We start from the raw sequence: 25,859 nt of genomic DNA on the forward strand, positions 1-25,859 counted from the left end.
TCATAACTTGGCACTGGCTTTGATTTCTTACAGAGTTTGGAAGAGTTCAGACATGGAGTCATGATGCCGATTGATTGCCTCTGAGATTTATTAAGTCAGTAAACCTCTCCTGCTTGGGGAGAGGAAGCAGCAGATAAAGAAATAGATCTCACACTGTTAATACTGGGCAGTTTGTGGTAGGTCAGCAGGGGAAAATTTTACCAAAGACCATTGCTAGTTGTCAGTAGGAGAGGGTACACCGCTCCCCATGGTTTGCCAGGGAACGCAGCACCCTGTTACCCAGCAGGCACTGGTGGAAAGCATGTGTGAGAGGTTGCACAGAAGAAATAGGAAAGCAGGAGGGAGAGAAAATGCTGTGTTTGTGCAGTGCAGTGTAGTTAACAATCTGCAGGTAAATCTTTTGGAATTTTGTCCCATTTGGATGTTTGCTCTTACACTCTTAAGCAGTGCTAAATAGATTTCTTGTCCTAATTTCCTATAGCTCACAAAGTCGGGGGGAAAAGGGCAAGAGAGGAGGATAAAGAATGAAAAGGAAAGGTTAGCTGCCCCAGTTTGAAACCAGAAATTGCTGGGCTCCCTTTTTCCCCTTGGTGGAACACTCGAACCCACCAAACCATAGCATCACCAGGCAGTAATAAAAATTTCTCTGCAACCCTCTTTCCCTCTTGAACCAAGGGAGTCTGGTGTCTGTCTTCCTCTGCCAACTTCTCATTTTTTTCTGTGCAGGGCTTAAACTCTTTGGCATTAGCTAGGTTTAGATGATCATGAACATGCCTGATGAAGGACTTGCATTGAGGTGCTTCAAGAGATTTGTCTCTAAAGTTTTAATGTTGTCCTCATTCCTTTTACTTATTAAGGATTAGGAAGGTTAAGTTACAGTAAAGTCTCACTATATAAAATGTTTCCCCTAACTCAGCTGTGCACGGTGGAGAGGAAAACTGACACAGAGAACTGTTGATGAGGTAGGGGTGAAGGACGATGGAGCTCCAGGATGCAGTACTTTCTAGGGACAGGTTGCACAGTTGCGAAGCCAATAGGAATTTTAGGTTTATCAACTGTAGCTTTTCTTTAAAATAAAATTTGTATTTGTGCTCATGCAATTAATACTGGACAGATGAGGACATGGATTTGGAGACTCTTAATGCTTTTGGCTCTGATCTGTGCATTAATGGGAGAGTGATACAAATGATATACATCCTACAATGACTTATATATAAATATGGTGTTGGGTGGTGTATAAATGTAGTATTTGTATGCATTATAAGACATTGTATGATCTGTACACATTGTATACACATTATTGTATAAATATGCGTATCAGCTGTTTCCATCCAAGCATCCTGAGCCACTTCATGTAACATAGAGTGGAAGTTATTCCTTTCTTGGAATAACTTTCCGCTGAAAGCATGAGAGGTTAAAGCTGTTTGCATTGTGTGTTCTCTGTTAGTGCCTCTGGCAGCTGTGTTCACAGGGGACTCGCAGCATGCAGGAGGTGTCGGCAGCTCTGCAGCTCCATCTCCGTGGGCCCAGTGGGAAGCCTTCCAAGTGCCTCCCCCCAAGCACACAGGGAGGGTGCTGCGGGCCAAGGTGAACATGCTGTTCCCTCACTCTGTCCTGCTGGCAGTCAGCAGAGCATCAGTGGAGCAAATGAGATTCCTGGAAACCTTGGGGATGCAGGCACCACGGTGCAGCTCCAGGAGCTGGCCACAGGCTCGTGCTGGAATGGGATGCTGTATGGGGGAGGCTTTACTGCAAGATCCCTTCCGAAGGGTGAAGGGTGGGGAGGGATGCAGGTGTCTGGTGGGTAACAGCTCTTCTAGCACTTGTTCTGGCATGTACTTTACGGAGCCAGCAACAGGCACAACTGAGGACAAGCACTGGCAGTGACATTGAATAGATGACTCCATTTCATCCTTGACCCAGGGCAGTAGAGAGAGGCAGACGCTTTCCTCAGCAGTATGAGCAAAGCTCCTTGCTCATTCCTTCCTTCCTTCTCCTATCCAGACTCTTCCCAGGTGTTTCTCTGTAAAAGACAGGAAAGCTCCCTTTATTGTCTGTCACTTAGTGTTTTATGAATATATTAAAAAGATGTTAAGTGCATCGAGTCAGTTCTGCCCGCCGTGCTTTCCACATACCAGTTATAAGTGAGCCAAGAAGGTCACAGTTAAGAAGCTGTTGAGGATCTAATGAATGGAAAACATTATTTTGTTTATAATAATTTGAGAGCTTTAGCGTTACTTGTCATTTGATGACTGTCTATTATGCTGAATTAAGCTATGTAATGAGAAGGCTATAAACCTGTGATATGTTTTATTTTGTTCTCTGGGTTTCTTGGTGCAGGTGTGAACTGGCTTATCCAGATTATAAGTGATTTGATATTTACAACTATCCAGAGTAAACCTGTAAGCACAGAACTACCATTTATTGAAATTGGAGATCCAGATAAATATCAGGTTAGTGAAAAGAAACTATTGAACCACTTGAAGTCTGTTGTTTTCTCTCTCCTGCACCCCCGCACACAAGTTATTAAAATGAAGTCATGCAGCAAGTAAAGATATTTCTCCTGAGAGGGGAAAAAAGATAATCTTGGATGACTAATGCCTTTTGATTAGAGGCTGTTTCACACAGGCGACTTTCACCGATCATTGCTGCACCCATGTAATAAACCTGTTCTCACTTATGGTTCTGTTTATTTCTAAAGAGAACGAAGCAGATTCCATCTCCAAGGATTTTGGCAACACATCTGAATTATGATTGCCTCCCCAAGTCTATTTTCAAGAACAAAGCCAACGTAGGCTTTTTTCTTTTTCCAAGAACAAGCCTCATCTCTGACAGTACCATCATGCAAGAGTAGCTTTGGGGCCACGTCCTTTTCTTGAGCCCAAGCAGATGGCGCTGGGGGAAAGCAACTTGGAGACAGTGGGAGTCTCATGATGCCTGGGCTGGCTTAGCACCTCCTACAATTTACAGTAGCCTTGGGGGTGCTGTAGTTGACATAAACAAGAACAGAACTAGAGGCTGTTGCAGTGCTCAGAAATGGCTGGAGTGTCACACTTTCCTCTTTTATGCTACTCTTTCCTATGCACAACCATAGTGGGAATGAATGTGGCAGCAGTATCTCTGGGACATTGACTGTCTCCTTGCAAAGACTCACGCTGTTAAAACTTTAATATCTCTGGTACTCAGTCACTGAACAATGGTGGATACATAGCACTTATGAGATGTACCACAGATGAAGGAATTAATTGGTTAAGAGATGGGGATTTTTTTCCATGTATTTTTTGCTCAATGAGACAGGAAAAAATATAACGTGTATAACAAAAAAATTTGATGTGTATAATGTGTTTTCAGAAGTGTTTACACTTCTGTTAGGATTATAGTCTCTTAGGATTTCAAGTACATTATTGCCATGCTTTGAAAAATAGGATATGATTGTAACAGCTGTGGTTTCCTGAAGGAGAATTGAACAGAGCTTTTCCTAGCAGGGGTTTGGCAAATAGTTCCTAATAATTTCCCAGGTCTTAGGTAGCTATGGGATAGTATTCAATGACAATATTACAGTTTTTCCAGTTGCTTCTTTCTACAGTTGCTTCATGACATAATCAAATCTTAGAAGTGGTAACAAGGTCTTTATTATGATCACGTTATAAATTTGTTCTTCATGCCCTAACTAATAAAATACTTTATAGCCCTCAGTATGTTATTGATTGCAGAATGTTTGGTTATACTCTCATTTTGGTTGCCAGGGGAAATAAGTGATCTAAAATTGTTGACCTCTTTCTCCCACTCCAGATACTAGTGCTGTTTCGAAACCCTAAAGATACAGCTGTTTCATTTTTCCATTTCTACAACAGTGTGCCAAGAGTCCCCAGTTACAGCTCCTGGGATGAGTTCTTCTAAGAGTTCATGAATGGGAAAGGTATTGTTATAGTTACTGAATGTAGCTGAAGAAGCAACAGAAAAAAAATATTTAAAAACAACTAAATGGGGCCAGTGGGAAAACAGCTGTGTCATAATTAGTTTACTGATGGCCATACATCATGATAAAGGAGGCAGCTGAATGCCAGAATGGGGAGAATGTCCAAAAGATGCTTTGCTTCTGGGTATTTTGCTCTTCCAGGCAAGGGTGAGGGAGTTGCATGGCAGTTTGACAATGGCATTGGGTCAAAATTCTGCCACTTAGTGACAGAGGAAGTGCTACAGATCTAAGTGGTAATAAAATGACAGTTTGTTGTCTTTACTGTTTCTGCACACCTCATTAGCAACCCAAATTTTAGATTTAGACTGATGTCTGGCTTTTGCTTTTAAGAGATCTTTAAATGACAATACAGAAACAGAGGGGAAGGACACACTGAAATTTGTATTTCTGTGTGGAAACCATTTATCTACAAAAGTCCAGAGGAAGCCTCTGTCATTCTGATGTACAGTATGGTACGGTGGAAAGGACAGGCTGTTCTGTTTGTTTGCATTGATGTAACTGATAGGCAACAGAACGCAATTCTTCAGTCAGAGAGAAGTAAGTACCCAGTAAGAAAAGACGGTCACACTGATGCTTTTTTCTCTTTTTCGCAGTTGTCTGGGGATCCTGTTTTGATCATGCAGTCACCTGGAACAAACACATTGAGGATGAGAATACTATGATCATAATATATGAAGACCTGAAAGAGGTAAAGCAGATGCTGTGTACTGACAGGCAAAACACATCTGAGCCCATTCCTTGAAATCTGCTGAAATTAACAGCAAAAGGCACAGGTTTCTGAAAGAGGAAAATCAAGTTGATTTTAGCGACAAGTTGAGTCTGGCTATACAAATGCTGAGCTCCAGTGTAATGCAGAAAACATACTGTGAAGGAAAACAGATATTGTTTATAGATGATGGCAATGCACATCCCAAGTGGGTAACTCCTTTTTTAGAGGAAGCATCTTGCATGTCTCCCTTTCACTGTGTTGCTTTCAGAACTTGACTGCCAGTGTAAAGTGGATAGCTGAATTCTTTGGATTCTTCCCAACGGCAGAGCAGATCCAGTCCATTGCAGACAGTGCCACTTTCTAGGCAGTGGATGATAAGGCTGAGGAGACTCATGGTGCTGTTGGCTCAATTCTTTTCCGCAAAGGTAAATTTGTTTGTATTTTGCCAGGGTGGTGAATGATAGCACTACATCTTGGGCAGACAGGAATTTGGATCAGTAGGTGGTTAATCTTTCTGTATAATTTTCAAGGTTGGGAGTTGTTTAAGAAACACTGATTCTGCTTCAGGATGCTACTACCATTCGGTAAAGCCCTGTGTAATGTGATTAGCAGAAGTGCATCCTTCAGTCATGGTATGGAGTAAGCACCAATTAAAACAAAGAAGAGTTTTATTTTGGCTTCTGTGAGTACTGGGGATAGCCTGGCACTTGGTCTACAGCATGCCTCCACAGATGTTTCTTCTTGGGTTTTCTAAATAACCCTTGTGATTGCCTATGAACCTCAGTCAACACGTGGAATCCAGACAATCCACAGACTGAGCTGTGTCTTTTAGTCATGGATCAAGCTAGAGCTGTAGACTCAGACAACCTCAGACTGTGGGCTCTCCAAAATCTAGATTAAAGGTAGACTACATTTTACAGCAGTGTCTCGTTGCAGTGCACAAAGCTCTTGCAGTTAAAAGCCAAATCTTTGAACTTTCTGGGTTGATTTCACAACTGCTGGTCATCTTTTATGCTATTCTGCAGCTGTACAAGGCACATGCCAAAGCTATGAGAGCAGACCAGTAGCTTCCTATGTTCACTTTATGTTCACATTCTATTGAGGACCCCAAACATAAGGCAAACATAAGAGTGTATTCTTGGGTCAGAGATTCTTTTCTTGTGGGAAAAATAAAAGAATTTGATTATCCTGAAATATGATAACAAGATAGACAAGGTAGTTTTTTTGTTTTAAATCATACTCCTAGGTCCTTACAGTCAAGGATATTGTAATATTTTACTTTTCTTTATATTCCAGGTGTTGTTGGAGACTGGAAAAATCTTTTCACTGAAGCTCAGAACCAGGAAATGGATGCCAAATTCAAAGTGTGCTTAGAAGGAATTAAGCTGGGAGCAAAGTTAAAATACGATGTGTACTGCAAGGCCTGAACTTCCTTTGCAGAAAAAGCTCATGTTCAGGCTGCTTTTCATTTAATTCTATGAAATAAAACAGAAATGAGGACAATATATGATTTAAAAACTTTGAAAATCCATGCATTTTGCAAACCTGTTTCTGCTGTCTTAACTTCCACAAGCAATCCTTGCTCATGCAGTTAGTATCATTGACTTCACTGGATTCTCATAAATGACCTGTAGTTCTTTGGCCTTACCTGGTTTTTAACATGGATTTTTAGCTATGATTTCATGTTACCTGGTAGAATCTTGTGTGGAATATATATGCAGTAGTTAAACCTGCTGAAATCACTGGAAATGTTGGAAGTGATTTTCCAAGAGATTTTTTTAAAACAGTCATGAAGTGTCATGTTGTTTCTTAAATTTCTAAGTTCATAGTATTCATGTATAATTTTAATTTCTAAATTCATAGTATAAAATGAATTTTCAAAAGGTCTTATAGCTGTCTTTTGCTACTTTCTGTGTGCTGATAAACATGAGAAAAAAGTAAACGAACTCAGTGGTGGAAATTTTCTCCCCCCATTGGCAATAGTATTTTTCTTTCCTTTAGTAATGTGAGATCTCATGCTGAGCAATTGAAAGAATTGCCTTGGACAGAACTTGCTTATGGAGGTTGGAATCCTCCTCCTGGTGGTGGCTTGCTTTGTTGCTTAACCTCAACACAGCGTCACCCATGGGGGAAATTGGAAACATATGTTGAGAACACCAGTTTTTTTCCACGTGATTGTTGGGACTCCTGGGCACCCACCCTGCTTTGGATGTTGAGGAAGCTAATGAAGATGCTCCTGGCTGGGCAGGAATGGGGGTATCAAGGCAGGGGGCTTGGTAACTGTCTGGTTGACTTGCTTGGAAGAAGGGGCTTTTTACACATGAGAGAAGAAAGCGTGCTACTTGCATAACTCTGGAAATGGAGCCTTTGCCTGGGTTGTCTGGGTTTGCCTGGGTTACTTTATGCCTAACAGTAGTACATACAATCTCAGAGCCAGGATGTGGATTTTTTGTGGACGTCTGTCTAGGAACTTTGACATGACACTTTCTAGAACAGAATGACTGTCCTTTGGTGGTGCCAGAAGACCGGTGTGCACAAGGCGGTTGAACATTGAATGTTCTCATAAAGGGTTGCTTTTTTAGGCTGCAGTTTTCCCTTGGGAGGCTGGTTAAACACCAGTCTTTGACAGCTGGTTGTTTTCCCCACCAGAGGCGTTTCTTTATCTCTGAGTAGAAGGAATACAAAGGAAAAAGTACTTGAAGAAGGAATATATGGGTAATGGGCACACAGTTGCTAATTTAGCCAGTAGGGGAGGTTACAGTCTTCAGGGTTTGTTAGCTTTTGTCTGAGAAATAATTGTCTTAAGTGTGATAAATGACTTGGCAGAAGGAGTATTTGTTAACAGCAGTGTTGGGTAAAGAATATACCTTAGCCACGCGAAAACTCAAGTATTGTGTACTTGAGGTGTTAACACAGATGGACTCTGTGAGACCTGCTGCCCACTTGGTAGCTGATGGTAAACACAACAAACTCCCAGTCATTCAGTGCTGATGAGAATCCCTTTCTAAAAGTCGGCCAGTGACAAAGGAATGATTAAGACAAGTTAACTTCAATGCATAGTTAGGAACTTCTTTCATTTTGTAGTCAGATCTCCATAAAATCTTGTTTGTCTGTCTTTGCTGGTGTATTCCCCTTTTAATTTTCTTCTGTTCTAGCCATGTTTGCTGTAGCAATGAAAACTGCATACAGCTCACTGACGGTGCAAAAAATTTCCAGCTGTTGGTCCTTTAGGTTGAGTGGCTAAGATGCCAGTGTCCCAAAGACGGGCATTCTCATGGTGGGAAAAAAGGATCGATGCAGATGTGAATTTGCTTTCAAAATTAACAACTGTAATAATGGCCATTTAAAATAAGTAAACTGAAAGTGGGGTACCAGTCAGGATTGACGACCAAAACAGAACATACAAAACCAAACCGTATCAGAATGAAGTGGGTTAATACCAGGTTGCTAAAGCTATCTCAAACAAATCTGAGATTCCCTATAAGCTTTACATAAGCATTGGAAAAAGCAGCAGCGTTCCATGGCTATTTGCCTCAGCTGTACCTGCTGCAGCAGCAGGGCAAGACCATTGCTAAGCAATTAATAAAAGGAAGTTGAAAAGGCTTTGATTGAGGATGATGTTGAAACAGGAGCACTACTTCTTATTAAAGTAGGTTGCCTGAATGACTGATGGATCAGTAATAGCCAGCCTGTCTGCTTAAACCACGGTATTTCTCAGTTTAAGATTACAATGAAGTATTCCAGGGCAGTTCAAGAGGAAATCCAGTCTCAAGATGCTTAAATAGGCTACTCTTAAATTTTACACCTTTTGACCAGCAAGGTTATTTAAGCTGAGGTTATTAAGCTATCTGAGGGAATGTTTTATAGGTGACATTCTTAAATTCCTTCAGTCTCATCTGCACATTCTTCTCAGCGCATACGCACATACTCAGTAATTGCCAGCTATTGATGAGCATTACAGAACGTTGAGTGCAAGACTAGTAAGTGTGAGGGGCAACTGATTTTTTTTGCAACTTTCTGTGTGTTGTAGATTTGGTTCTGTCAAAAATGATGTGCTGGGGTAACAAAGCAAGCTAGACATCATGTCACCGGAGAAAGGGAGAATTTGTACCTTCCTCAAGCACTTAAGCTCATTAAAGATGAAAAAGCACTGTGAAGTGCTTTGAGATGGTGGCCTTGAAGGTCGAATCCAATAGCCCACAATGATTGCAGCTATTGACAGCAGCTAAACTAAACTGAAGATTCAAACCCAACAGAAAAATTAAACTCCTCATTGTGAAAAATCGCCAGTCATATATTCTTTCAGCCATACATACAGGGAGCAATTTTTGATATATATTTTCCATTTCTATATTTTATGCTTTATATATGGGTTTTTTTTATACTTTTCTTTTTATTACGGTACTCAGCAGTAAAACTTGGAATGGTATTTTGGACACACAACCTTTAAGGAATATGTTGGATCATTCAGCTTCTAAACAAGAAGTTTTTTTCACTCCCTGACCACTGTTTTGATTACATTTTTTCTGTATTTGTGACCTGCTTCACACTTACCATTTTCCAGCAGTTGTAGGTATTTATGATGTCTAAATTTATGGTAACTGCTAAATGCTGCTCTTTTAGTACTTCTGTCACCTCCATTTCCCTTATGAGCTGTTCAGTAACAATCATTAGGCAGGAAAGTATATTAAAATGATATTGAAAAAGAGAAATTGGAGGCCTTCTCGGGAAAGAGAAGCATAAATGTATCTTTTGTATGCAAGCGATGGCTCCCTTGTGTGTGTTCAGGGTGTCAATAACCCAATCAAAAAGGAAAAGAATTCTGGTGCTGAATTATAATAAAAGTAAAATGGGATCAAAGCAGACAGAACTGAGCTCAATTTTCTCATTTACAAAATGCGAGCATTTAATATTGCAGCATTATGCAGTACATTAATTGGAAAGATAATTAATGTTGAATTACAATAGAAGTGCTATAAAAGTACAGGGCACATATGACATCCACAGGAACATCAAATAATTTTTTTCTGAGGGTAGGCTGGCTACTAGAAAGGGTGCCAAATGGATTTATAATGAAGAGAGACATGAAATACAGTCATGGCAATCTTTTTATGACAGCAAATGCTTGGACTTGTATTCTAATGGTTTTTTTTTTGTTAAAAGTCCTAATGCTTTGATCTGAATTTTGGCTGAACGATCACCTTTGGTGGGGATTACCACTTTCTGTTTTACTCTTAATATGCTGCAGAGCTTGGCAATGTACACTGGAAGTGTTGAAATGAGACTGGTCAGTGATTGTTACAGATGTTAATATTGTCAAGATTGATGCAAAGGAGAGAACTAGAGAACAACAGTGTTATGAATGAGAGCATACTGTATCAGTGCTGTGTCTGAGTGCATTGCTAGAGCACTCTGGTAAAATGTATTTACGTTCAGGTGTTTATGGTCATAGTTCAAATTATATTGCTATCGCACTTTGTAGTACTTGTAGATTGGATAATATGAAGTATTAGCAGATAAAATATTCAGTTTGCATCTGAATGGAAAGTTTTTAATATGATCATTTGGCTTCTGCAAAAACTTCAGAGGCTTGAGGAAGCTAGAAAATTAGTCTTTGACTTTGCTTAAAACATGAGGCAGTCAGGAGCAGTCAGGAAATAAAAGGAAGCTGGGAAACTGGTGTCTTGGGAGGGTTGTGTACTTGTGAATAATGTAAGTTTATTGACATATGCTTGTGGGGTCTCCAGTGGGTTCCCTGCTGTTTTGCATTTTACAAGCCAGTGAAGCCATTTTCATTACTAGAACACTCATTAGTATTCCCCCAGAAGGTAAATAAGTCATAGTTTCATTATTGTGTATTTCTGATATATCTATAGGCAATGTATTTATATTCAGAGGAAAAAATGAAATACAAGATAATCTTAGGCGTTAGACATATGTCCCCCAAAAATGTTAAAAAAAAAAGAACAACCAACCTCAAATGGAGCACTTGCATTCTTCCCTCTTCTTCAGTTCTTTTCTGCAGGCACAGAGAGTGATCGGAATAACTTCTGCAGGTGACCGGGCCAGTCACTGCTTTCATTCTTTGGGAAAGTATTTATGCTGAATAGTTTTCATTTTTTTAATCCTGTCTCCCAGCACAAGCTACCCTGTTTTTTCCTGATGGCATGGAGTCTTTTTTTTCTGACTGTTATGTATTTAGAAAACTGTTTCTTTTTCTTCTTTTTGTTTATTTCAAACACAGCCACTGTGTTTGTATTCACTTGCAACGTGTAAGCTTCTGAACGCCCACCTTCCTTGCTGCCGTGGTGCCAGAGGCAAAGTCAGCTATTTGTGCATCACCAGGGAAAAGTTACCTTAATATTGTGGTGCTGAGGGAATATAAATAGAAGCTTTATGCACCGAGGCCGTGAGGTGGTGAGACCTTATGCCAGCTGGTGAGGGGGGCCCTGGGGGGACGGTGCCCGTGCCTGGGGGAGCTGGGCCATGGCCTGGTGGAGGCTGCCTCTGCCAAGGCGCCGTTAAATAAATAGTCTCCCTGTTAAACAAGGTGGCCCTGGCCTCAGGAGGACGGGACGTTAACTGGAGTAGGACAAGGACCAGCGGTGGAGGCTGAGCTTCCCTGCACCTCAGTCCCTCCAAAATCGCGTGGGGACGCCCGGCGGTGTCATGTCATATGTGAGCCCAGGGCCCTCGCCACGCTGAGGGGAGGTTGTGGAGGGAACCTTGCCTCAGGAGCAGTGGGAGAGTGGGGGCTTCCATGGCTGCCACAGCCTACCGGCCTGGGGCTCCCCTGCCACTGGAGTTTTCTCTCTTGGGCTGTCCAGTGCTGCACAGCCTACTTCTAAAGGTGAGAGGAGGTGTTCTCCAGTGTCTGAAAAATGTGGTTAAGCTCTCAGACCAGGCTCGGGCAAATACGTGGGGGAGTCAGTTCCCCTCCTGATGACTGACAGACCTCTTGTGCCAGCCTGCCTGGGGTGAGCAGTGGTTGCAGTGTGGGGGTAAACGCAGACCCCCATGCTGTCTAAATCCTGACCTCCTGAGGATTTTCTAGCAGTAAAGCCTGGCTGTGGTCTTAGCAGAGAGAAAAAACATGGTGTGGGAGGACGTGGAGGAATGGGAGCACACAAAACAAGCAAGCGTGGAAAGGAGAGCGGTTCTGAAGGCTGTATGTGTTTGATGAGTGTGTTTCCCCATATGGCTGGAGATTATAATTTGGAGCAAAAAGCCTTGGGTAAGCCACCTGCATGGTGATGCTGTGACCCTCAGCAGAGCAGCAAATGTGTCCAAGCGCTGGGGTTTGCTCAGCCCTCCTGTTGTCGTACTGTGGAGCGCAGTATTCATGGTGGAGGAGTAAACAGGGCAATAAACAATCTTCTGTGGTTATCAAATGTGAATGTCTCTGTGGCACTTAATTGCTTTTGCAGGCCATTTTATGGCTTTCCAGCCCCTGTGCCCTGACTATTGCCATTTAAATAAGCAATCTGAAGCAAAAGAGACAGAGTGTGTATTTTATACATGGGTGATTTCAAAGTTTCCGTGCAGTGGAGAACAGGCCCTCCAGGGCTCTCTCATGTTGCATTTTTCACTGCCAGTGTTTTGAATGGTTTACGATATAGGACCCTACAAGGGCTTTGCCCACAAATGAATTGTGTGCTGAAAGCCCAAGGGCACCAAAAGAGATGAAAAATGCATTAATATAGAAAGACAACTATGTAATGCAGTAAAATAAGTATAATTATTAACTGCTGTAAATACAAAGCTGTTTGCTGGCATGACAGACCCTCCAGAATAACAATAACAGAAGTAGCCTGAGTTTGCTTCAGAAGGAAAACTGCTCAAAGTCCAGAATTAAGTCAAAATCACTGAAGGTAAGAGGAAGAGGCAAGACAGTGTTAGCTAGGGTATGGCTAACCTTGGGAAATGCTGCAGCCTTTCAGTGCACAGAAGCGGAGGTGGATGCTGACGCACCAAGGAAAGTGTACCAAAGGAGTCAATATAGCAAATCATGTTCATTGAGTAAGGAGCAGTTCAGCTGGAAAAAGAGGGAAATCAAAGACAGCATCTCATTGCAAATGAATGAACATAAATACAGAATGAATTGAAACTAAAGAAACCAAAAGTTAGGCCAAGATCCCTTCAGGCAAATTGAGCTCCCCTTCCTTCCTGGCCCATGGATTACATGTACACTCATTTATACCAATGTACGTGAAGTCCTGTTTTAAGATACGGAAGCCTCCAGGACTGAATCCTGCTTGTTGCCTCTGTAACCTGCCCGTGGCAGCTTGTCTGTCCCCTGCAGGTCCCACTGTATCCCACAGCCACCCTGCCGTCCCCTGAGGCAGCTCCAGGCATGGTGTCCCAGGCATGGGAGCTGCTGAGACACTACAGCAATTTTATGGTGAGTTTAAAGAGAGGAAAGGAGCTTGAAAAGAAATGCTTTGAATGTTTTTTTGTGTGGTTTGCCCACAGACATGATGGCCAGGCAGGAGCCGTCTCTAGCCTGGGAGCTGCATAGCCATGATTACTGCAGTCACACGGACTCGGGTTAGCAAGGGCCAAGTTTCAAAAGATGGTGTAGACATTGACAAAAAAAGATCTAAGAAAAGATTTGCATACATAAACCAAGATGAGTCTATTTAAAATAGCATGACAAATCATCTGCCAGAGGGGCTGTGTTGAAGGAAAATCGCGTACTAATTGCTGGGGGCTAAAGGGAGAGGTAGATAAGGGAGAGAGCCCAAGGAGTGCCTTCAGGCTCTGTGTTCTAGCTCCCCATCTCTCCCTGCCGCTGGGGAGGGGGAAGGTGGGTTTCCAGATGTGCTACATTTTGCAGTCTTTTCTAGCAGTTAGCTCCAGTGATGTCTGCCCTCCCTCTGCTGCTCCCATTCAGCATGCTGGGCACGGTAAGCCTAGTTCTTGCGTACTTTACTTTTCCTCATTTACAGTATGGGAGATGTCAACCTGCCAAGCTGGGCTGCTTGGTTTGTAGATCAGCTGCTCTCAAGTTGTTCTCCTCAACGAGGCTGTCACAGCACGTGCATGGTTTGTTTAGACCTTTGGTTAGGGCAAGTGGCTCTCTGTAGCAAATAGCTCTTGTGCATTTACTCTGAGGTGCTGTAGTTATGGCCTTCCCCAAAGAAGCGGCTCTGACTGACTCATTGTGGGATAGGGAGAGTGTATTGGCTTGCCCCGACAAGCTTGTGCTTTATTCTCTGGGCTCTGGAGGGCACATGCCAGCTCTGTCTTCTCCTTGTGACTTTTTGGTGCTGCCACAATCTTTCCATGTTGCTTCTGTTTTCACCAAAAGCCCAGGTTGACTAGACTTCTCAATGATCATGAAAGAATAAGCATTTCAGCTCTTCATGCTGTCTGGCAAGGTGTATACCATGTTGCAGACTGGTATCCTGATGATGCTGTCATCTCTGTGTGGGGGCAGGCGGGAGGTGCCTGGCCAAGCAGCACGGGGCTTGACTTTCTGAAGGTATGGAAATTGTGCACTCTGATGGCCTTTACCAGTGCCTGTGAAGTGGACCTAATGGGTCTTCAGTCTGGTAGTACTTTTTATCTGTGTAGCCAGTGCTGCCTTTAGGCAAGCGGTGGAGTGAAGATGGGTGCTGCCAGGTGGCCCTTCTATGGTTAAAGAAGCCAGGGCATCCTTGATGTCTATAGTATAAAGGTGGCAGAGATACCAGACAGTGTCTTCTGCTATGCTCCTGGCAACGGTGGGCTGCCTCGCTCTGCCCAGGTGGTAGGGATATGACATTACGTATATGTGGCACAGTGGCAGCCTGTCAGCCCGCATGACTATGCTGGGAGAAATGGCCATTCCCCACCGCTGCTGAACGTGGTGGGACCCAGACCTGTGCACTGGCCAAGAGCCTGAGCGCAGCCCCTCTGAGCAACACCGGTGCTCAGCAGTGTGACCCAGAGGAAAGCCAAGTCTCACGGCATGGATGCAATAAGCTTGAGTAATCCAGTTTGCCAACCTTGAGCCAAATTGTGGCCCAGTGGCCAAATGCAATGTCAGTGTATCCTGAGGTGAATATGGGGTGTAAATGCATGGTGCCATGGGGCTGCTTATGGGTGTACTGCTGGGCTTGTGTGTGAGTGACTGCAGTATTGGTGCACTGGAAGAGTAAAGCAGTGAATGGGTTTGTTTTGGGGATGGTCTGGAAAATGGTGGCTGTTATTTGCATTTTTAAATATTGATACATGCCTTCACTAATCTTTTTTAATGGTAAAACTGAGTGTAATTTGATTGTGTTCTGTGGTGATTATAGACAAATCACTTTCTTTTAGAAATGGTTGTTTATAATTACATGAAAAGTTACATTGCTGGGGTTCACAGACTTTTGCTAACTTATGTGAATATAATAGTTGGCATTTAATTATGTGTGTAACTAATCCAAAGCAATACAAGGTTTTATAAGGATAATTGGTAAGTTGTCATGTAGGTGGTTTCTCTAAATGACTTCATAGTATTTAGAAGGACAAAAGAAATTGCACATAAATAATAGGTTATTAGGAATAAATGGGTAATTATGCATAGCATTAGAAATAGACAATTCAGCTCACAATGGAATTCTTCAGAACACTACAGCTACAGTATTTGCATAAACTAACATCTGAAATTTGCAGTTGGCTTTGTTTCCCACTTAGAATGCCTTATGTAATTACTATAGCAGTCCCCTTTTGAAGAGATCCATTATAATTTGAATTATGTTAATTCTGATGCTGTGAATAATTGGCCATATATTCAGTAAAATGATTTCAGTTTTTTGGCCCCTTAAATATAAGTGAACCATCTTATGGGGATAGGTGTTTGACAGCTTTGTAGTCATCTTTTTCTGGTTTATCCTACAAAGTTTTTTGCGTAAGAGTGTCATACAGTTAATTCTCTAATTAGGAGCTAATTTAGGGATGGGGAGAAAGTTTAGACCTATGTTTACCTTTGGAGAGCATAGCTGGATGGTGGGGATTGTTACAGCAAAAAACCCCGTATTTTTTTCCTTCTTTGGACCATAAATGTTATCTGAAATTAAATATAAGAGAAGAGCAGTGGTATATTCTGCTCTCAGATAAATACTCTCCTTAGAAACAGTTGCCGTTGTGGCATCGGCATCAGTCTATTCGGGATGAGTTTGACCTTTTAAGTACTCTCCCATGTGTCCTGGAAAATGCACCAAGTCCCTTTCTATTGAGGGGAACAGGAGGGAATTCATATTGTACTCTTGTTCTGTGCCATGGGAACACAGCTGGGTTGCTGAGGAGCTGGCACTGGTTTAGTCAGTAAGTATTAGTTTTATTCTATCATCTGTTTGATTACCAGGTTCAGTCAAAAGTAATATATGAAAAGACCTATCAAAATGCCCTTCAGCAAAACATGGCATGATCCTGCCCTGTAAATGTCAGATTACTGTTTGTATTGTGACAACCCATTTCTCTGTGCAGAGTAAAAACAAAAAGCCCAGTATATTTTTGCACCATTACAGGAGAGAGATGCCAAATTACAGGGAAAATCCTGACAGACAGTAAGGTGTCTTTAGTTGTATGTAATTTTGTCACTTCTCCTCTCAAGGTAATAGTCCTGGGAACGAAGGCATCAGCATCTAGGCACTGTCAGTGGTTACAGGGTATGAGGAACGAATTTGACTTCTCATTTGTTCTTTACACTGCTTTCCCTAAAATATTGACTCAGGTTCCTTCAGGTAGATTCCCAAGGGAATTCAATGTCTCCGTGTCCTGATGTCAAACATTTATTCCTCCCCTTCCCTGCTCCCCCCCCGCCCCCCCGTAAAACAAAAAAAGCAGCAGGGACTGGCCCTCTCTGCTTGTTTAACCAGAGCAATGATGCCAGTGTCCCCTTCTTGTCTTTACAGGACAATGTTACGGTGAGATCATACTCCTAAGTTTAATTCCTTCCACAGCCGGAGAGATCAAATCCATATCTCCCAAGACAGAATGAAAATGCCAAGTTGTAGGCTCTTGTGATATAAGTGGACTTCACCCGCTCTCCTGTTGAAGCTGTCGCACTTAGCTTAAAACAATCAAAATTAATTGGGCAAGACAGAAGGAAAGTGACATTGACTGGGCCAACGTACATGCTATTGGGAGATGGGAGGTGAGGGGCTGAAACTTGAGGAGGAGAGAAGGAAATTACTGGTCTCTTGTATTCTGCAGTGGTACATTAATTGCTGAACTCTGCTTTGTGCTGTATTTTTCGAATGGAAATGGTTGCTGCTGCTGCTGTGCCTGGTGTGGAGGCAATCCTATGGGTGCACATCAGGCAGGCATGCAGAGGTCCTCAGGGAGGCTGGGGAATGTCCATCTGCTGATTCTGGCAGGTTTAGACATGGGAGAATGAAAATATAAGGACATACAAGCATGAAAACAATATGATCCCTAGGTCAAATGGAAATTTCTGCTCTCAGAGTAACGTTTATCTGGGCAAACTCCTCTGCCTGTCTGTCCTACACTCACTGGATATGAGAGCAGTACCCTGTCTCCATCACCTCCATGCCTCCCAGGACAAGCAACAGGACTGCTGGGAAATAAATGGCAAAGAAGGGAGGCTGGAGCAGTTTGAAAAAAGAGAAGTTTCTGACATATGAATGGTGGGGAAAGGTAGCTGAGCATTGCTAAAATTTCGGTACAACCCACTCTTCTGGTTGTACCTTTTTGTCCAACTGTCCTCCTGTAGTTTTCAGCCTCCAGTGTCACTTGCTATCCTGTATCCTAACCCTTGTCTGAAGATACCCCTTCTGGCACGTGTAAGACAGCACAGTATGGCTTTACTGCTGTGTTGTCCTACCTGCTCTGTGTCAGCGTGGACACACCTAAAGCCGCACAGAAAATATAGGAAAAGAGGTGGTTTGTTTGCTTTTGATGGCACTTTGCCACTGGTGCCTAGCAGGAGAACAGGCGGGTAATCTCTAGTTTGCAGTGTCATTTCTAGCCTGTGCCATCTCTGCAGCTCTTCTAGAGAGAAGACATTAAAGAGCTACAAGATATGCCAGCATTACGCGGAAATCTTGGCATGCAGCAGTCCTGGGAACACCAGTGTCACAGTTCTTAGCTTCTGAAGTGTCTTTTTGTTCCCACTGTTGTTTCCAGGGAATGTCTTCAACAGCAGAAACCCCACTCACCTCTGATCCTCTAGGGAAGGCCTGCTGGAGAGGTGATCCTAATGCTACAACCTGCAGGTGTCAAAGATTTGTTAATCACCTTAAGCCAGCTGCTTCAGAAGGGATAACTAAAAGGGATAGCAAGGTAGAGAAGAGGAAAAGGAGACAGCAGGTAGGAGAACAAAATGGGGGGGTGTTAGTGGCTGTGAGTTAAAAATATAGCAAAAAATATTAGGAGTATCAGCATTTTATAACCAATTTATTCACAGCACCGAAGACTTCCTGTCACCCTAAGCCACATGTTGTTCCAAAAGTGTTCATGTGTATTCAAGGCATATCTATGTACTAGTGTAGTTACTGTTATTTTTACATAAAAGTACATTAAGAAGCAATTTGTGCAGGATTATTACTCTTGTAAACTTCTCATTATCAGTCCTGCTAATCCCCAAACAAAAGCTGAAACTGCTGTAGTTGCTGTTTATTGACCAGCTGAATAACAGTCTATCTCCAGCACTGAGTTTACTGATTTTTTTTGGTTTTACTGCTAATGAAATTTGATAACATTTTAGTTGTAGGGGGATTTTAGGTTGATGTTGAAAGATTGGTGCTCAGAATTAGCTAATTATATTACACACCCTTCCACTACAAATTCTAATTCTGCTTGTGTAGAGGGATGTACTCTGAACCTACTTTGCCCACAGTGTTCATTTTGAATCAAAAGTAACTGATTTTTACCTTTTCCTGATAAATGCTTCTATTGATTTCTCTACAACTTAAACCCTTGCTTTAAGAAAAAGCACTTGTTTAAATCAATCCCTATTCAGAAAAACATGTGAGAACAGACTTAGTTTAAGGTCCTCTGTAGACCACATGGGAGTTCTCCCTGCATAATAAAAGTGTTTGTATTATGAGACTGAGTTAAGTCCATTAGTCACAGTCTCACTCACCCTTCATCCACCAATCTCATCAACTCAATGGTGATAAAAATATTCTCTCCAGATAAATGAGTAGTTCTAAGGTGGGTGAGCCCCAAAGTCCTTCAGGAGACTGTCACACAGACTGCCCTCTTTAAAGCTGAGTTTGCCTTTTCTCCTCACCTTTGCTCTGGGGTCCTTTGTCCCAGAAGGCTGCAGCTGTTCTGGTGGGTTCAGGATGGAAGCCGTCACTGCTGCTCCTGGTCCAGTGATGGCCTTCCACAGCAGGATGAAGGCCACAGGTCTGTTGCCAAGGAATGCCTCTTGCTCCTCACCATATCCCGTTAAAATATTGTATGTTCTGCATATAAGGCATTGCCGAGCTATTGGAACGAAGTCGTACCATTAGTTTTCAAAAGCATATTCTGCCTGTAATTTAATGTTACCTGAATTATAATGCCCTGGATCTCTAGGAAAAGAGTCCAAATGTTGAATTCCTTAAAATGTGGGTATATTTATATCCGGGATTGGTCTGTCCTGTTTTAGATGATGTGACCAGCTGAGAAACATAGATTGAGAGTTTTAATCATGCTCACTCTAAGTAAGCATGTTTGTAGTTAGGATTCAGATTCGGGCCCCAGTTCGTCAAGAGCCACTCTGCCAGTGCAGGGTATTGCTAGGCTGATAATTTCTCTTACCTGATAAACATGGAGACGTCTAGTAAAATAGTATGTATTTTTATATAAGCATCTTTCATATGGAGCATCACAGAATATTTATGAGAGTGAATGGAGGGGGAAAAAACAGTTTCACAGGCTGAGGCGCATCTGCAACAGCAGAGTGCTTGGCACAGCAGCTATCGGCTCTCAGACTTTTAGGTGAAACTACAATGTAACTAAAAAGAAGCAAAGCAAAGAGTTCATTGTTTTCTTCTTCTTCAACTGGTTTATTCTAAAACATTTTCCTCCAGTATACTGTGTGAAATGCCAAGATCCACCTTCTGTGAGGTTTCTCATACTTATGTATGTGCCACGGTGGGAAGCAAAAATTTATGCCCTACATTCTGTCATCCCTGCATTAGCTACTCATAAAATAAGTTCAATTTATACTGATTTTTTCACTGAAGACCCTGCGTAGCAAAGACACAAAGTACAGTATATTTCAGGCTGAAATTTAGGACAAAACTATCGCCTGACTAACCAGAACTAGTAAAGAAATTGGCTTTTTCTGTTGCTTGAGATCTACTACTGTATGAGACAACATTCATGGCTACAGAAACTTCTATTTCTGTTGTTTGTCTTCAGAATATATCTTTTCTTTTGCTGTCCTTCAGAAATATAGGAATTGCCCCTAAATGGTTACACCTGGGATCAGGTTAATCTAGGTTTTGGGGAATTTACAAGACCTGCGGGAGAGCATTCATCCTCATAAAAGTTTCAGTCTAACCCCTAAGAGTTTACTGAGCTAAAGATCAGTTATATGGTACTGAAACAATTCAGATATAGTTACATTTGTTTCTATAGTTTATATAATTCTAATTGTCCTTCCTTAAGTCAAGTGGTTCTTCAGATTGTTTATACAATTGCTTTGTAAGTTTGTAAAAGTATTTTCTGTTCCTGTGGCTTAAAGGGTCACCTATTGCTTGGGGCTCAAATGTAGTTTTGACACAGCCTTCAAGCGTACTGCCAAAGGTCAAGGATTACAGAAACCTTGTTTTGTCACATGCATAGAATGATGTATGTTTTTTTCGGACAAGATAAAGATCCCAAGAACAGTTCCTTTGCTGCAGCAGTGTAAAAGCCTTGATAACCTTTTGAAATTAAGTGTAACTAAACTCTAGTATTTATTGAACTGTGTGAAGAGCTTCTAAATACCTCAAAATTCTTTGTGAGGTACCCCTGCCTTCTGACATCATGTGAAATATTGAGCACTAGAAAGTATTTTGGTTATGCATTTAAAAATACCTGTGACAGTGGGGAATGTATGAATATATATTTCTATGGATCCTGTGGGATATATTGAACTCTCAGGGAGTGCTAATACCAGGCTGCAAAATTCATTTTGATTGCAGGCTCAGTCCTTGCCCTCCTCCCCTCCGTTTACCTCCAGTGTGGACTGTAATTTGAAGACAAGGCAGTATAGGGCTGCCAGTAGAAGGCTGTCAAATTCAGAGTTGTTTCCCTGTATGTACTATGCTGAGCAAGATGAAGTGGGTGGTGTGTCTCCTACATCAGTGCATTACAGGACTGAGTCCTCAGAGATGTCTGACCCTCAAAAAAAAGAAAAGTGACACCTCTATTTGTGGTACGGTAAAGAGGTGTAGGAAGTTGAATTTGGAATATTTTTCCTCTTAAATGCTCAGAGTTCTTCAAGGATTAGGGATTCACATTAAAGTCAGTATTTCTAGGCAGTTCACAATGGCCTATAAAAGTAAAAGGAGGGGTTTGGGTTTTTTTTAAAGAGACCCTGAAATGAAGAGCCACAGAAAGTGGGCCCTCATTAAGTTGTTGGCTTCATGACTTTGACAAGCTGCGTTCCTGATCCAAGTAGGTTGTAACACTTTTTCTGTATGTTTTCTTCAATGTACCTTGAGGACACGTTCGCTCTCTGCCAGCCTTTTGTGGAAAAGCCACCATATTGCATGCTGCCAAAGGTCTTAAAACCAGTGACTGCCCTTCTCAGCTGTGCTGCTGGTTTATGGACACTCCTTACAGCTCTGCCGTGTGGCTTCTCTGAGCAAGAGCAGATCACTGCTTAATGAGCTCACAACAGAGGAAGTAGGCAGTCTTACATGCTAACACAAAATATTCTTGGGTAGCACTGAAGAGATGGACACCTAGGCAGCCTCTGTGTATTTCTCTGGATGAAGTTCTTCACTGTTGTGTTGTGTTTGCAGTACTCCTCAAAGGTGTTGTGTGGTATGCAAGAACAGCACATATACTACATGAGCAGTTGTAAGTTACCCCTAGTCAATTCTTAAAGGAGTTTTCTTTGTAATTGTGTCACCGCAGTTTTATTGTGACTTTGATGTTGCCTCTTATGGAATGAGAACCCTACCTCAAATGTTTATGGAAACCTTCAGATGGGTTTGAGCTTCATTCAGTAATAACATTGTAAGATGCCCACAACAGAAAAGGCACTACAGACCTTCTCTCCTTTTCCCCTCATCTATTTTTTTCATAACCACATGATTTTATTTAGAAACTTTAAGTAAGGCTGGTATTGGAAACACTTTCAGTTTAGATCACACCAAGTTTTTGGTGATACTATACTGCACTGGAACTTCAGCAGGCCACCGGGGTGGAGCTCGGCAGATACAGGGCCAGTTCCATAACCCCACACCACATAACCTCAGGCAATCTCAGGCTTGCATAGAGATCCTAGTCGATTTATTTTGTAAATAAAAAAGATACATCTGTGTTGCAGACATCTCAGAATAGAATAGAATATTTCAGTTGGAAGGGACCTACAACAATCATCTAGTCCAACTGCCTGAGCAATTCAGGGCTGACCAAAAGTTGAAGCATGTTGTTATGGGCATTGTCCAAATGCCTCTTAAACACTGACAGGCTTGGGGCACCAACCACCTCTCTAGGAAGCCTGTTCCAGTGTTTGACTGCCCTTTTGGTAAAGAAATGTTTCCTAATGTCCAGTCTAAACCTCCCCTGGCACAGCTTTGAACCACTCCCACACGACCTATCACTGGATACCAGGGAGAAGACATCAGCACCTCCCTTTACTTCCCCTCCTCAGGAAGCTGTAGAGAGCAATGAGGTTGCCTCTCGGCCTCCTTTTCTCCAAACTAGACAAGCCCGAAGTCCTTAGTTGTTCCTCACAGGACATTCCTTCCAGCCCTTTCACCAGCTTTGTTACCCTTCTATGGATGCATTCAAGGACCTTTACATCCTTCTTAAATTGTGGGGTCCAGAACTGCACACAGTATTCAAGGTGAGGCCGCACCAATGCTGAATACAGCGGGATAATCACCTCTTTTGACCAGCTGGTTGTACTGTGTTTGATGCACCCCAGGATGTGGTTTGTTCCCTTGTCTGCCAAGGCACACTGCTGACTCCTATTGAGCCTGCTGTCAACCAGCCCCCCCATATCCCTTTCTGCAGGGCTGCTCTCAAGCCAGTCCTCTCCCAGTTTATACTTGTGGCCAGTGTTACTTCATCCTAGGTGCAGAATCTGGCATTTGGACCTGTTAAATTTCATCCCATTAGTCATTGCCCAATGCTCCAATCTATCTAGATCCCTCTGCAAGGCATCTTGTTCCTCAAGACAGTCAGCAGCACCTCCCAGTTTTGTATTATCAGCAAACTTGCTAATGGTGCATTCAACTCCTGCATCCAGATGGTTGATAAATACATTGAACTGGAACGGCCCTAGAATTGAACCCTGAGGAACGCCGTTGGTGACCAGTCACGAGCCAGGTGTAGCCCCATTCACTACAGCCCTTTGAGCCCTGCTGCTCAGCCAGTTCTCCACCCAGCACACCATGAACCTGCTTATCCCACAGTTGGACAGCTTGTCCAGAAGGATGCTGTGAGGGACAGTATCAGAAGCCTTACTAAAATCCAGAAAAACTATATCTACCGCCTTCTCTTTATCCACTAGGCAGGTGATCTTATCATAGAAGGATATCAAATTAGTTAAGCAGGACTTTCCCTTTGTGAACCCATCTTGACTGTGTCTGATGATTGCATTAGCCTTTAAATGCCTTTCAGTAGTACCCAGTATAATCTTCTCCATAATTTTTCCAGGTACTGAGGTTAAACTAACAGGTCTGTAGTTCCCTGGGTCTTCCCTCAAACCCTTCTTGTAGTTTGGGATAACATTGGCTAGCTTCCAGCCAGCGGGGACCTCCCCAGACTCCCAAGACCTTTGGTAGGTGATCGAGGGGGGTCCTGCCATAACGTCCGCTAGCTCCATCAGTACTCTGGGATGAATCCCATCAGGCCCCATGGACTTGTGAACATTCAGCCAATACAGCTGGTTCCTTACAATTTCAGTGTCCCCAAACGGAAAGTCACTGTTCCCACACTCGTGTTCCTCTGACTCAGGGGACCGGGCAGTCCAAGGTCTATCCTAACTTTCCAAATGTGTGTACCTGGAATTGCAATGGAATATTCTAATTAGATTCTTGCTAGGAAGCAAAATGTTCACATATATGTCTGTATGTATATGTATGTATGTATTTACATATAAAGTATCTTGAGAACCCCCTCTGTGGGGAATCTGACTTTCATGTGTAAAAGGATCATACAAAGACTCATATGGTATTATAGGACACCCCCCGCCCCCCCATCTCTTTGATAGAATTGAATTACAGAATCTTAACTTGTAATCTGGGAGGAAAAAATCATTAGATACGACTAGACCAGTGTCCTACTCTTATGTTACGAAAAGTTTAAAAATTTGTTATTTTCAGATAAATAGGCTCTCTCCTGTGAGTAATAAACTAGAAAGGTGGACTAGAGGCTATACTTCATCTGCACTAATCTCAGTGGCTAATACAGATAGTAATGAAAATATGTGCTTTAAGTTGCTTTTAAAATTGAACCAGATAAACAACTCTTCATTAATTTCCAGTCATTACCCTTTTCTAAGAAAGAAATTTTAGATTTGCGCCGTGGCTACAGCCTTGGACTTCATGCTGAGTATCATTTAATAAAAAGTAAGTAAACTGAAGAAATGTAGTATCACTAGCTAAAGCTGCTGCATAAAGAAGAGCTAAGGGCTACTACAGACTTGAAATGTGGAATCTGTCTTTAATGAGAGATTTGTTTTCCTGCTTGTTTGAATTAAAAGCAAAATATGAAATAGACTCTGAAAACTGGCTTTTAACAGTATTTTCTTTCTTCTATATGTCAAAATCTATCTAAAATACTAGGATCCAAGTCTCATTTTACTCAACTTTATTCCTTTGGTTATTATAAGTCATATTTGCTTTGTCCTTAGTTGCCATGTGATTCTCAAAGTCACCTTTCTTTAGTATCTTTGCTTTGATGTTTTGCAATGCCTGCTAGCTGTTATGGTTGCTTTGTACATGGAGAAGATTTATGACTAAGTTGAGTAGAGACACGTCCTAGGGAAAGTTGTATAAACTCTGAACCAACGTTAGAGAAGTTCATTCCCTTTCAGAGGTGTATATTGTATGTAATTATTTTCCATGTGTAACTTTTAGTAGATCTAGTATAAGGCAAAGACAGTATCCCTTTCAAACTTTTGTATAATAACCTTAATATGGGCCATTACTTTTCTGAATTCCCTGGCAGATGTTCAGGTTGATGAATACCTCAAAAGGCTTTTTTTTTTTTTAATTACTGACATGCCAGCATTTGTTCCATGATTGAGAAAATCAGTGGATACTTAACTGACCAATGTGAGCAGGTTCCATCCTTATAGATTAGCATGGGTAAACCATAAATGCCATTTACTTGATTTCCACAGGTGTTTCTTCTTGGACAGTCAAGCAATCCAACTAATAGCACAGAAATACCCTTTAAGATACGAACAGCCCTGTCCTTTGAGGGCTTTTTGATTTGCACGTGAGTAACCTCTCACCACAGATCTATCTGTTCAGGAGAGCGTTCAGGATAACCTTTTCTTCCTTGCGAAGAGTGAGTTTGATGTCTGTTTATCTCAGGAAGATCTGCTTTTTCCTGCACCAGTAGTGTTAGCCAGAGAGTAAAGTGCAAAACATTCCAATGCAGCAGGCAGAGCTCGGGGTTAGGACATGAGGCACAAGAACTGGATTCATACAATATGTATAGTAATTCTGATTCTCCTATATGACCTTAAGCAAATTGTTTCTTCCTTTGCACTTTAATTTTCTCTAAGCTGCAGGCAGACTGTTTCTTGTTCAGAAGCACTTAGCACCACAGGTCCATCTTTATTCATGCTCTCATCCTTTAGGCAAAGCCTCTACATGGGTCTTGGGAAGCTCATATAACTCATTGGGTAAGCTAATCTGCAGCTCCTGAGCTGTTTCTGTCAAGCCAGGGCAGCTTTATCTGGTTAAACACTGTATGCCTGCAGGGTTTCAGGTTTGATCCAAACCCCTATGGGTCTCTTTTCACTAATTCCACTGAGCTTTGGATCATGAATTTAATGCTTCACGGGATGTT

At 42.1% G+C, this 25,859-nt stretch overlaps 1 protein-coding gene across 1 annotated transcript; it reads left to right on the forward strand.

Annotated features, from left to right (window-relative positions):
- Positions 1–1,348: 1,348 nt before the first annotated feature.
- On the forward strand, positions 1,349–6,467 carry SULT6B1 (sulfotransferase family 6B member 1). The gene is given in 7 exon segments (XM_075042041.1): positions 1,349–1,587; positions 2,341–2,453; positions 2,702–2,791; positions 3,793–3,919; positions 4,573–4,667; positions 4,957–5,113; positions 5,985–6,467. Coding segments are annotated over 4 exon segments (396 nt in total). The 5' UTR covers positions 1,349–1,587; positions 2,341–2,453; positions 2,702–2,791; positions 3,793–3,906; the 3' UTR covers positions 6,116–6,467.
- Positions 6,468–25,859: the final 19,392 nt, after the last annotated feature.

The sequence above is a fragment of the Buteo buteo genome, chromosome 12, assembly GCF_964188355.1.
Source record: "Buteo buteo chromosome 12, bButBut1.hap1.1, whole genome shotgun sequence".
In the NCBI taxonomy this organism is placed as follows: domain Eukaryota; kingdom Metazoa; phylum Chordata; class Aves; order Accipitriformes; family Accipitridae; genus Buteo; species Buteo buteo.